General features: G+C 38.8%; 1 protein-coding gene across 1 annotated transcript; it reads left to right on the top strand.

The window, feature by feature from the left end:
- Nucleotides 1-1,597: 1,597 nt before the first annotated feature.
- agr1 (anterior gradient 1) lies at nucleotides 1,598-7,636 on the top strand. Its single transcript, XM_039683501.2, has 8 exons — nucleotides 1,598-1,689; nucleotides 2,290-2,408; nucleotides 2,522-2,585; nucleotides 2,680-2,732; nucleotides 6,299-6,375; nucleotides 6,474-6,537; nucleotides 7,085-7,168; nucleotides 7,406-7,636. Exons 2-8 carry the CDS (start codon nucleotides 2,312-2,314, stop codon nucleotides 7,471-7,473), a joined length of 507 nt encoding a protein of 168 aa, XP_039539435.1. The 5' UTR covers nucleotides 1,598-1,689; nucleotides 2,290-2,311; the 3' UTR covers nucleotides 7,474-7,636.
- Nucleotides 7,637-12,345: the final 4,709 nt, after the last annotated feature.

Here is a 12,345-nt window from a genome sequence, read left to right as displayed (position 1 = left end):
TTAATATTTTTAAATTTAATAGTAAATCTAAAAATGTACCAAAACAAAAATAAATAAAATAATAATAATACAATAACTGACATAAATTCAATTCAATTATTTATGAATAATATGATAATAATTTAAAAACAAACACATTATAAAAATCTATTATCTATTAGCTATTTTGATCAGTGTGCTGGTACCCTTTCATACATGAATTATGATAATAAACACAGTCAAGATTTTTTTCCCCTGTTTTCCCCCTTCCAATATTAAATCAATACGGAAAATGATATGATATGATATTAAACAATGATATGACTCCTTAGTTGTTACTTGATGCTACAACTTTTTTTTTACCCGCAAGAGTTTTCTGGGATTGTCTTTCTACACTAATGCTGTCTCTCTTTAGCTATTTCTGGAATGTTTTGTCACGCCTCTGTGAAGTTCAAAGGTGTTGCCCCTGGCAATCGATAGCGTCTCCTACCATAATGGCCGACCGGCTCAGAGCCCGCCCAAATCGGCACGTGACTCATCACTCTCAATAGAAGGAATGGATTTGATATTTCGGAGCAACTTGGCATTTCTGATTGGCCTTGGTTTGGAGGGGAAAAAAACCCACATATAACGGCTTGCCACCCTTTGCTTGCCACTTGGTCACTTGGTGGCAATGTATAGACCATAGACTGTAAAAAATTTAAAGACCTCATTTTGTCTCTTTTGTCTTCCAGTCTGTATTTTCACAGCGATCTTGCATATTTATGCATGAACGGCTTGTTTTAAAATGAAGACATCTGCTTTAAACATTAGCCTACAATCCTCATGATAACTTAACTTTACATTAAGTAAATCCACTTAAAAAAAGATTTTTACTGGACAGCAATGCACAGAGCAAAAACATCAGTTCAAAGGCAATGTTCTAAAGATGGCTGCACCCTTATGAGCGTTTCTCTGGTGCATAAGGTTTTAGGATGATGCACTAAAGTCTAGCCTACTAGAGGTCGGTGTGCAATGCCATCAAAACCCATGCATTCACAAGAAACTACTTTTCGAAAAGCCATCCTCTGTAATGACCTCTGTGCGTGAAAGGGTTCAAATGACCAACTGCTGGATGTTACTGTTTGGGTTTTTTTTTTTTTGGCATTTGTTGGGGCAGTGTGAATTGGAAAATCCAGCTTAAATTGATGCATTTTGGAATGTGGTGTTTTTGTCAATCAACCAGCAAATTACCAGCTAGAAACCATCTTAAACTGTGTTTTTCAGCTGGGTAATCTTTAGATAGAAAGAACAAAACTACTTTTAAAACTTTTAAGGCCTCAAATCAGGTCAATACAAATACAGGATAATTATTAAGCACGTAGGCTCCACCTAAAACTGACAGGTTTCTGAGATTGTTGCATAACTAGCCTATATTCAAACCTCATACCTGGAATAGAACATAGGAATGAGTGAAAGAATATTTTCTCTAATGAACTGACAAGAAAGCAGAGATCTTTGGATGTAAAAAGAACTGTCTACAGATACTACACAATATTAAGATGTATATTGAGTTTCTGTGATTGGCTAAATAAACATCAGAGGAATTCAGTTTTTTACCTGCATGCAAAACCTGTTTGGGAGGTTGCACAGAGTGAGACTATAAAATGCCTGACGTGCAAAATGCTTGGAGAAAGGGACAATAACTCTGGTTCACCTGTTTCACTCCCGGTAGGTTCTCTTTTACTTGCAAATACTATTATCTTAATTTCTTGAAATGATTTATTGTGTGCTATGAGACAGAATTAAGCTTAAACTAAATGAATTATCCACATACTGTATATAAAGGCTGGGTTGTTTGTTGGAGCACTTCTATGTACCTTATTAGTTTCACATAATTCTCATTTGCAATGCTTGAGTTTCTTTTTTATTTCACTCCAAAACTGCCACGATTAAAACCATGTTGTTTAAGAGTATACAAAGCTGTAGTTACAATTCGAATGTCAAGGGAAATCTTTAAGGAATTCGTAATAGCATTTTATACAGGGCAAAGTTGTAGTTTAAAATATTAATTAGGTCTCATGAATATTGTCAAGTTAAATTACAAATCTCAATCCTCAAATGAAAAAGCTGTTTTATATTCATTTAAACATTTGTCACTCTTTAGAACAAAGTTTCAGAAGCACGTTTGTCCAGTTCAACAGCTCTTGTCAACAATTTGACATAATGCTATGCAATGTCGGTGCATGGGCCCAACCTTAAAAACGAACTAATATTTAGAGGATTGGTCACCTTTGACTTCCTTTTCCTTCTCTCATTTCTCTCTCTCAGCGCATCAGTACATACCATAATCATGCAGCACTGGATGTTCTCTGTCTTATTTTTATGCTTTGTGTTCTGTGACGTCTCTACTCAAAGGAAAAAAAAGACAGTCCAAACTCTTTCAAGAGGTATCAATGAATTACATATTCACAAACAGAACCAAATAAGTCAAATTTATTCTTATACTATGGAAAATCGATCGTAGGATAACATCCAATTCAAAGTGTTTCGTTTCTTTCAGGCTGGGGCGATGACATCACCTGGGTTCAGACGTATGAGGAGGGACTGAATAAAGCGCATAAGAGGTACCTAAAGATTATGCGATCACATTAAACTCCACTCTCACTTGCATGTTATGAATAATCAGATTTTAAATACAATGAATCTGTTTTACCGTAGTAAGAAGCCACTGATGATCATTCATCATTTGGAGGATTGTCAGTACAGTAAAGGTTTGCATACTTGCATCTTTTTTTAAACTGTCTACATTATCAGTAATGAAATTTAAAAATATATTATTTCCTTTTGCCGTAGATATATGCAAGCATGCTTAAAGGGTTAGTTCACCCCAAAATGAAAATTCTGTCAGCAATTACTCGCCTTCATGTTATTCCAACCCCGTATGACTTTCGTTCATCTTCGGAACACAAATTAAGATATTTTTGATTGAATCTGTGAGCTGGATCACTCCTCCATAGGCTTCTAAAGGGATCGAAACTGGCCGGCCCAGTTTATTAACATTTATTACAATAATAATTAACTAAAACTAAATCATAAAATGATCCCATAATGGGAACCCTTAAAAGGTTCTATATACTGTATGAAGTGCCCAAAAGAACATCTAGGTTACTAACGTAACCCCCGTTCCCTGAAGGAGGGAATGGAGCCGTTATGTTGGACTGACGTCATGTGGTCTTGCCTGGGAGCCCAATCACCTCCAGTGGTAATTAAACGAGCCAATGAACATTGGCCAGTTCAGATTCATCTTTGCTGAGAAGCCAAACCAGTATCCAGGCCATTCAGCAATGATTCAGGGCTGTGGCAGGGGCACAATGTCTCCTGTTCCTCCTTCAGGGAACGGGGGTTACATCAGTAACCTAGACATTCCCATTCAGTCAGTCACGTTGAACGTTACGTTGGACTGACGTCATGGGTTTCCTGAACTGTCTTACGAGTGTTGGAGATGCAGATGGATTTGGCAACTGCTCTCACAATGTCATAACCTACCCAGCGCCCCAAGTAAGCCCACGGGGTAGTCCTCCATACCAAATGGGATGGAAGGGACAGGACTTACTCTGCCGGCAATAGTACCTGCGGTTCCTTTAACGAACGGGGCAGAGCTAAATATGGAAGATCTCCGCGGTATAGGTCCTACCTAACCAGGGAGAGATGGGGCATAGCAGAACTGTCCAGGGTAAGACAAGGGTTACCGACATGGAAACCGTATTGTGTAAAATCCATATATGGGATTACCGAGTGGGGAATCACATCATATGGGCATCTAGTCCAGTACAAGGGCTGACCGGCAGGGCATGCACACAAGGACCGGACCTGGTGTCAGACTCTTCCGCCGCATCTGACAACCGAAGGATGCTGGATGAACTCGATTCAGGGTTTGCCAAGCAGGGAACTCACCTGAAGAGCAAGTAGGCGCTCGTATCCCCCTTTACGTGGGAATGGCACGGCAAGCCAGACACCAAGCCAGCCTTTAAACATTACCTGTTTGTACCAAACACATGGGTAGAGACGTCTTAGACGTCTTGTTGACCAGTTCGCAGCGCTACAGATGTCTGCCAGAGAGGCACCGTGCGCCAACACCCAGCATGAAGCAACACCCTGAGTGGAGTGAGCCCTCACTGGGACTGGTACTCCAAGGCAATGACATTCACTATCCAGTGGGCCAACCTCTGTTTGGAGACAGCTTTTCCCTTCTACTGGCCTCCAAAGCAGACTAAGAGCTGCTGTGAGCTTCTAAAGGTCTGCCTGCGGTCCACCTACACACGCGATGTGCGAACAGGACATAGCAACGTGGGGGCTGGGTCTGCCTCCGGGAACAGTGCAAGTTCACCACCTAGTTCCCAAAGGGAGTGGTGGGACCTTTGGACACGTACCCGGGCTGGGGTCTCAGGATGATGTGAGACAGGGCTGGCCCCGAATTCAAGGCACGATTCGCTGACCGAAAATATCTGCATTTCCCCCACCCTCTTAGGAGAAGCGAGCACAGTCAGGAGTACTGTCTTTAAAGGCAGGTTTTTACGCTCGACTGACTCCTCCGGCTTGAAGGGAGGTCTCTGTAGAGGTAGTGAGAGTGGAGGAGGCAGAAGAGCGGCTTCTGGCTGTAAAAGGTGCCTTACACGAGTTCTGAACATGAGTTCACATGCAACTCATGCAACTCCGGGAAGAAAGACACTGGCACCCAGGAACCAATCATCTAACTGCAAGCGATTTGGACACTGATGAGGGACCACTTGAGCCCTATGCCCTTGGTGACCCAAGAAAGCATGGCCATCAACTCTGAATCTGGAGGGGGGCAGCTCAGCCTCCTCATCCTCTCCAGAGGACAAAAGCCCACTCCCCAAATCAACATTCGATCCTCATCTGGAGTGCAGAATGGGACACAGGATGCCTCACTTGAAGGACCCGCGCAAACATTTGGCAATTTGATGGCACATGGCTGGCCCAGCAGAGAAGCACCAACTGTATACCTTAGATCTCTAAAAGTGCTAACCAGACCCATGGCTCTACTATGAGAAGCGGCCAACACTATCTCACGACCAATTCGTACGAATTCGACGCATGATTAAAAAGTGTCTAATTCGTACTAATTCGTACGACCTCACTCATACTAATTCGTACGATTTGTCTAAACCCACGTGATGGTTAGGTTTAGGGGCGGGGTAAGGGGTAGGTCATTCGTACGAATTCATACGAATTGGCCAATTCGTAAATTAAGTACGATTTAGCAAAATCGTATGAATTCGTACGAGTGAGGTCGTATGAATTGTTACGAATTAGCCACTTTTTAATCATTCGTCAAATTCGTACGACTTGGTCGTGAGATCGGGTTGGAAGCGGCGGGGGGCTGTGCAGCAGCAGAGGGGACTTGTGCCTCTGTATTCAAGAAGGAGAGTCACGACCGCAATGCCAACATGGACATGCTCTCCCAGTGAGAGCATGCACCATCCACGAACGCTCTCTCAGAATGCCGTTTGACTAGGCATGAGAGACTGCGATCATGGCCGTCAAATGAAGTCGACTGCATCCAGAAACACACAGATGGAAAGACATCTTGAAAAAGACACTGACTGCCCATGCTTGCTCTTTTATGGAAACTGCTCTGAATGCTGAAATGTCAAGGGGTAAAACGCTGAACCCTCTCCGTGCACAGTAACTTGAATGCGAGACACCACTGGATGCGCCTTCACCCCAGCAGAGAGAACCCACGACGAGCCCACATCTGCTCTTTCTGTTTCAGAAATGTACTTTTTCTCTAGAAAGGTGAATGCAAAATATGAATGAAGTGAGTAATGCCGGTCATATTTATACCCGTATGTACGGGTGGGTGTGACTCGGCATGCAAATCTCACTGGCCAATGTTCAATGGCTCGTTTAGTTACCACTTGGAGGCGATTGGGCTCCTAGACGGCGTAAAGTCAAACGTTACTGACTGACTGGGAACCCTTTATAGTTCTATTAGCCCAATTTCTAATGCATAATAACATAATAACAATTATTTGGAAAAATTGTATTATGGTACATTATTAAATTTATTTTGGCGCTATAGCGCCACCATTGTATGTATTAATTTGAAAACTTTTTTATATATTTTAATCAAATTATTCATTTATTTATTTACAGTATATCTTATATTTATTTATTTTACACCATTTTTCTAACCCCAGGTTGAAAACCCCTGTTTTAGATGATAATCAGTGAATATAAGTATTTGCTTTCAGTATACAGAAAATGCTATGCATATGAATGTATTAATCTCTTCTTCCACTCTATTCACTTTTAGCTCTGAAAAAGGCCTTTTCTGAACATGCAGCTATTCAAAGGCTGGCCAAATCAGATTTCATCATGCTCAATTTAGTGGTACAGTACAAATATTGTGAAATATTCAACAGACACTGGAGTAAGACATGCATTTAATACAGTAAGAATGTTCTTGACCTAGCGATTGTGATTTTCAGCATGAAACCACCGATAAAAACTTGGCCCCTGACGGCTTCTATGTCCCCAGGATCATGTTTGTTGGTGAGTTCTCACATATTTCCTAAACAGTGACTTATTCAGTTTACCTGGAAAGATTATCTGATAATATTGTATAATCTTCAGCCCGTTCTCATCCCAATCTTCTCGTCATCTAACTGACGCTTTTGACCATGCGCGTCAACACCCGACGCACATGGCATATGAGATGCGCCTCCTAGTGGTCTAACCCGGTGGTCAAACGGTAGAGGCATGGTCAAAAGTGTCAGTTAGATGACGCTCCAGAATGAGAATGCATTCTTTTGTCATCAATGGGATTTCGAGAAGCAACAAATATTGTCATTAGGTCGCTGCACAGTCTCTGGCACAAAGAAATGAATATAATTGTGATAAGGAACATATTGTGTATAGGCTAATTGTGTTATTACATTATATTATTTTCTAATATTGAAATTTTAAAAGTATTTTCACATAGTAATAGTTGTTGCACTGCCTTTTCATGTTCTTTATGTAAAAGGATTTGATTTGGGGGTGTTTAGGTTAAGTTGTCATGAGAATCACTCTTTTCCATCTTCTCTTCTCCTCCACCTAGATCCCTCACTGACTGTGCGAGCTGATATCACTGGAAAGTACGCCAACCGAATGTACACGTACGAGTCAGAAGACATAGACTTCTGTGAGTGTGTTTCTGCTGTCTAATGAGCTCCACTGAGAGGCAGGAGCTCTTCAGAGACTATCTGAAGCTCCCAATAGCAGAACCGAGCTGTTCATTTGTTTATTCACGCTCATCCATTGTGATACATTCTTTGCTACTTTATGCTACGGAATGTGCTAATGTTATTTAATATTTGATTTACCAGTTATTAAGCGTGCGCTAATCGTTTCCCCTTCCTATATCTTTCTTTGTGCACAGTGAAAGAGAACATGATGAAAGCCAAGATCCTGCTTCCAAAAGAGCACGAGGAACATGATGATCTGTGATGGATAGATAACAGCTTACCTCTTCCAAGACTTGCACACAGGACTTTCTTTGTGCAACTAGCAATATTCAACTCTGAGTTTGTTAGTGTTACTGTTTCTGTGTTCATTCACCGAACTTTAACAGTAATGATGTAAATGTATTAAAGAGGAGGAATATAAGAAACAGTCTCTGGGTTCACTTGACGTATTAGCCAACAATAGAAAAAAGTGCTCTACTTGACAAAGATCACCAGGAATAAACAAATACTAATTCCATTAACTATAAGCAAGGCAACGACGTCCTCCATTATATAAGGATTAAGAGACATGACAAGACATGATCTAGCAGTATGTAATGACACAGAGTATACACTAGATGGCAGAGCACACTATGTACAGAAGTAAGCCAGTGTCAAAATCATTAATTTTATTCTATAGGCAAATAAGCTTAAGCTCTAAGTAAATTACTTGTACAATATCAATGTGCTAAGTATAATTAATTAAAAGGTGGACTGCCAAACATGTCAATGTCCAATTTTGCATATAAACATGTGGTGGTTTAGAGCGATCATCCAAAAATGTCTTAAGCACCACTTTGCTTTTTGAGGTCTTGTGAAATAATCACTTTTTGAAAATTCAAATAGGAAAATTGATACTCAAAAAGTATACTTTTTAGTATATTATAAGTAAAGAAATAAATAAATATATGTAAACAAATATTTAAATAAATAAGATAAAAAGACAAAGGTAAAAAACACACAAAAGCATTATGCATAATGTAACTGAATCATAAACAATGATGCAATTCACTTTAAGTCATTATTTTATAAGATACCACATTTGAGGAGCATTGCCACAAAATTCAAATAGAAATTGTTTAAAAGAGGGTAAAGAGACCTTTGCAATGCTTTATGGGAGGGAGTATGTGAGTTTGTGTGGCATTTGGCCCTTTCCAGGTTAAACTAAAGCGACTGATTCTTCTTTTTCTGTGAAACACAACTTTAAAAAAAACAGTAAATAAGAATGAAATATAATTAATAAAACAATTCTTTAAAATAACTTTCCAGGATTTAACGTGTTGCAATTAACTCAAATATTCAAGTTGTCAGTTTACAACTTCACACTTCAAGTTGCCTGAACTTAAAATTTTAAGGTTACACAAACAAAGTGTTGACTAAAACAGTGTCAACAGCACAAACAAACTGTAGTTGGGCACTTTACATAGGTCATGGTGTCTAAACAGGTGGTTCAAAAGTCAAAAATCTGGCAATGAGACAGGGTTAGGATATAAATGTAACTATTTATAAGCACCTTAAACCGTCATGGTGTAGCAATGCCAGGATCATGGGTTTGATTATCAGTGAATGCATGAATTAATAATATGCAAGTTGTGTTAGATGAGTGTGTGGTATTTTGCAAAATGAAGTCTGAAAAAATATCAACAGGATTTGAAAAAGCAGCTTTATGAGCCAGGAGTTGCTGAGTGTGCTGAATGAAGCTAGGGGAGGTGACACTACACTGTGACAGACTTTAATCCTCCTCCGGCCCAGGGTCACAGAGAGTAATGGAGCGGAGCAGTATGGTCATTCCTCCACCGACAGAGTGAATTAATGCTGTATGCCTGGTTACGGCTCTGACTGACAGCCACACGCTGGTCACAGACGCGGGAACAGTCTTATTAACGCCACAGATGAGCCAACACACACCCTCTCACCTCACCAATAACACTGCCAACTCTAGAGCCGCTGTCGATACTCTCTCAACACACACACACACACACAGTAAGCCCTTGACAAAGGACAGCAAGGATGGTCACAGTCAAATCAAAGAAAATTGCACAAATAATGAATGTGTTCGGTGCTTACTTTTTGAAGCAACTCCCTCTTGTCCAGCATAAAAAGCATACAAATATTGTAGAGCGGAGCAATCTAATCAAGAGAAAAAGATTGTATTAATTTTCATGTAATTTTCAGGTACGAAAATCACAATTTTATTTCCTTTGTTGACATATTTCCCTTTGAAAAAAGACGTTTGGGGTCAGTAAGATTTTTTTTTTTTTTTGAAGGAAATACAAGGTGCTACTTCTTTTTGAGTAGGGATTTTTGAGTAGGGATAAATTTAATTTAATTTAAGTGACAGAAAAGACATTTATAATGTGACAGGACAATGTTTTGAACTTTCTATTCGTCAACCATTTCTTTCCATTCATCTATTCATCAAAAAATTATCATAAAAAAGTATGTTTCCACAAAAATATTAAGCAAGCACAACTGTTTTCAACATTGGTGAAAATAATACATATTTCTTGAGCAGCATAATCAGCATATTATAATGATTTATGAGGGAGTAAGGATGCTGAAAATTCAGCTTAAGTATACTAAAATAGTTATATTTTAATATACTTAAGTTAACCTGGGTTCGAATCCACTGTGAGATGCGTCCCTGAGCAAGACAATTAACCCCTAGTTGCTCCAGAGGCGTGCGACCTCTGACATACAGTATATAGCAATTGTATGTCGCTTTGGATAAAAGCAGCAGCTAAATGAAATGAATGAAATGAAAATAGTTCTTTTAAATTGCAATCGTATTTCACAATACTACTGTTTCTCAATGCATTGAGAAAAGAAGAAAATAAATTGTGCCTTAAAACCGCAAACTTTTCATGGTAGTTTATACAAATTTTCCAATAAAATGTCAGACAAAAAAAAAAGTCCAGCAAGTCGACCTGTATAACTGCACATCTTCATAAAAATATGATTTGGTGTTTTTGATATGATTAGATGTTCCCCTCTTCTCAGGCACCAATAAAACACACAGGCTCTTGTGACCTGAATGCATAAAAACAGAAAAGCCCCTCTTCCAAACACAGTTCTAAGAGGAGTCTCAAACAACACCATATCCCAACAGTTCAAGATGGATCCCATTTGTCATTTTTAATGGCAGCTGCTCTCAAGCCAAAGTGTATTCTTCCTTGAGGCCATCACACCATCGATTATCTGCAGTTAACTATTCATTTCACGGTGAGAGACTAGTGTTTGCACTGAGAATATATATATATATGTATATATATATATATATATATATATATACATATATATATATATATATATATAGTTGTTTCATTGGGTGAATGTAGCAATGTTCTTCAATTCTGGAGGATGTTTCTGAGAGCTCTACTGTTACTCAAGGACAGATGTGAGACGGTCATACATAAAATGCGAACGACTCTGAAGTGCAATTTAACATTTCAGAGGCTGAGGGTTTTGAGACCTCTGTTATTTAAGGTTGACTGACAATAATTCAGGCTATTAATAGTGGAAAAGAAATTCTAAGCTGGAGTGCAAATAGAGGAGTTTATAAAAATATAGGCTAAAATAAAACACAATGCAAATAAATAAATAAATAAATAAATGAGGCTAATGATAATTTGGGTAGCACTTTATTTTACAGTCCTGCACATAATATAACATAAAGAGCCTCATACAGAATAGCTTATAGTTTACAAACGGAGTTGTCGTGAAATGAATGGCCAGAACACATACGTTTTCTGTCAATATTGCTAAGAATCATTAGCTGTAATGATTTTTACAACGGGAATTAATCGATTAAAAACGTACTTCAGCTAGACAATAACTTTCCTCTAGTAAGCCTACATCCAAAACAATCTTTGTTGCATTCATTTCCTATTATCACTGCAAAGCGTGCGTGCGCATGCGTGTTAAAAATAAATGATGCGCAACAGAATGGAGGGAAGTGCTTTCCCAACATTTTTGGGGACAGACAGGGGTTTACTTAGTTACTGGAGAAAGATTTTTCTTCATTTCTGGTAAGATAGCAATCATGATGATAAGTGTGTAGCTACATTAATTATTGATCGATACTATAGCCTATAGACCAGACGCCACGGTTAGGCACGCATGTGATGTGTGATTCACGTATTAACTGCTAAATTTAACCATCTAGAGTTAAAATTTATTGTGTTTTGTCTTGCGAATTTACTCATTCAAACGACTTTAAAGAGAACGAGAGAGAGAGAGAGAGAGAGAGAGAGAGAGAGAGAGAGAGAGAGAGAGAGAGAGAGAGAGAGAGAGAGAGAGAGAGAGAGAGCTCGAACACCAAATTGAATCCTCTTTCACCTTTACTTGTGCTTGAACGGAACGGACACATACACAAAATTGATTATCTCGGCAAGTATTCTCTTGGATATGTCAAAAGTGAACGGATGTGTGTCAGTATATTCGGTCCGTGCATTCTTAAAGTGACAGCAGACTTATATTCCTACTGTTGTCTATATCATTAGTTAATAAAATAAACAATATCATCATCATCTACCATGTTCGAGGGAAAAGATGATAAGGAGAGCAGTCAGACAGCTTGTAGGATAAGTGTAACCAACTATATCATGTGTGTTCGATAAATGGTGTAAATGTTTAAATTTAAACAGCCATTTTGTAGACTTTAAGGTTTGTCTATACAGAAATTGAATTTAGAAAATAAACCCACCTTGAGATATGTTTTCTGAAAAAAAAAAAAACTAGCCCTACTACTCTATATATTTATACAGTGGGGTCCAAAAACACATTGTATTATACACAGTGCAAGTATAATAGTACCAACATTTGCTATTTTATTTTGTGATTTTCTTGAGTATGGGGAGGCAGCAATAGTTACACATTCACTGGTCAAATTCTACAATCCTTTTTGACTTTCTGAAATCTGACAAGGGCAAAGACCCATTAGCTGCCATTCTAGCTCCACACAGACAATTTAGATATTCAAATATGCCCTCGCTTTGTGGAAACTGTTGCAATGAGAATCTGAATAGGTAATGTGACATTAATCTCTCTCTCTCTCTCTCTGCATTTGTCCCGTAACACACCTTTGCCAGAGAGA

Source organism: Pimephales promelas, chromosome 7 (genome assembly GCF_988280905.1).
Source record: "Pimephales promelas chromosome 7, fPimPro1.hap1.1, whole genome shotgun sequence".
NCBI lineage: Eukaryota > Metazoa > Chordata > Actinopteri > Cypriniformes > Leuciscidae > Pimephales > Pimephales promelas.
The sequence above is the reverse complement of the archived record's forward strand: the minus strand, read 5'-3'. Positions and strand labels throughout refer to the sequence as shown.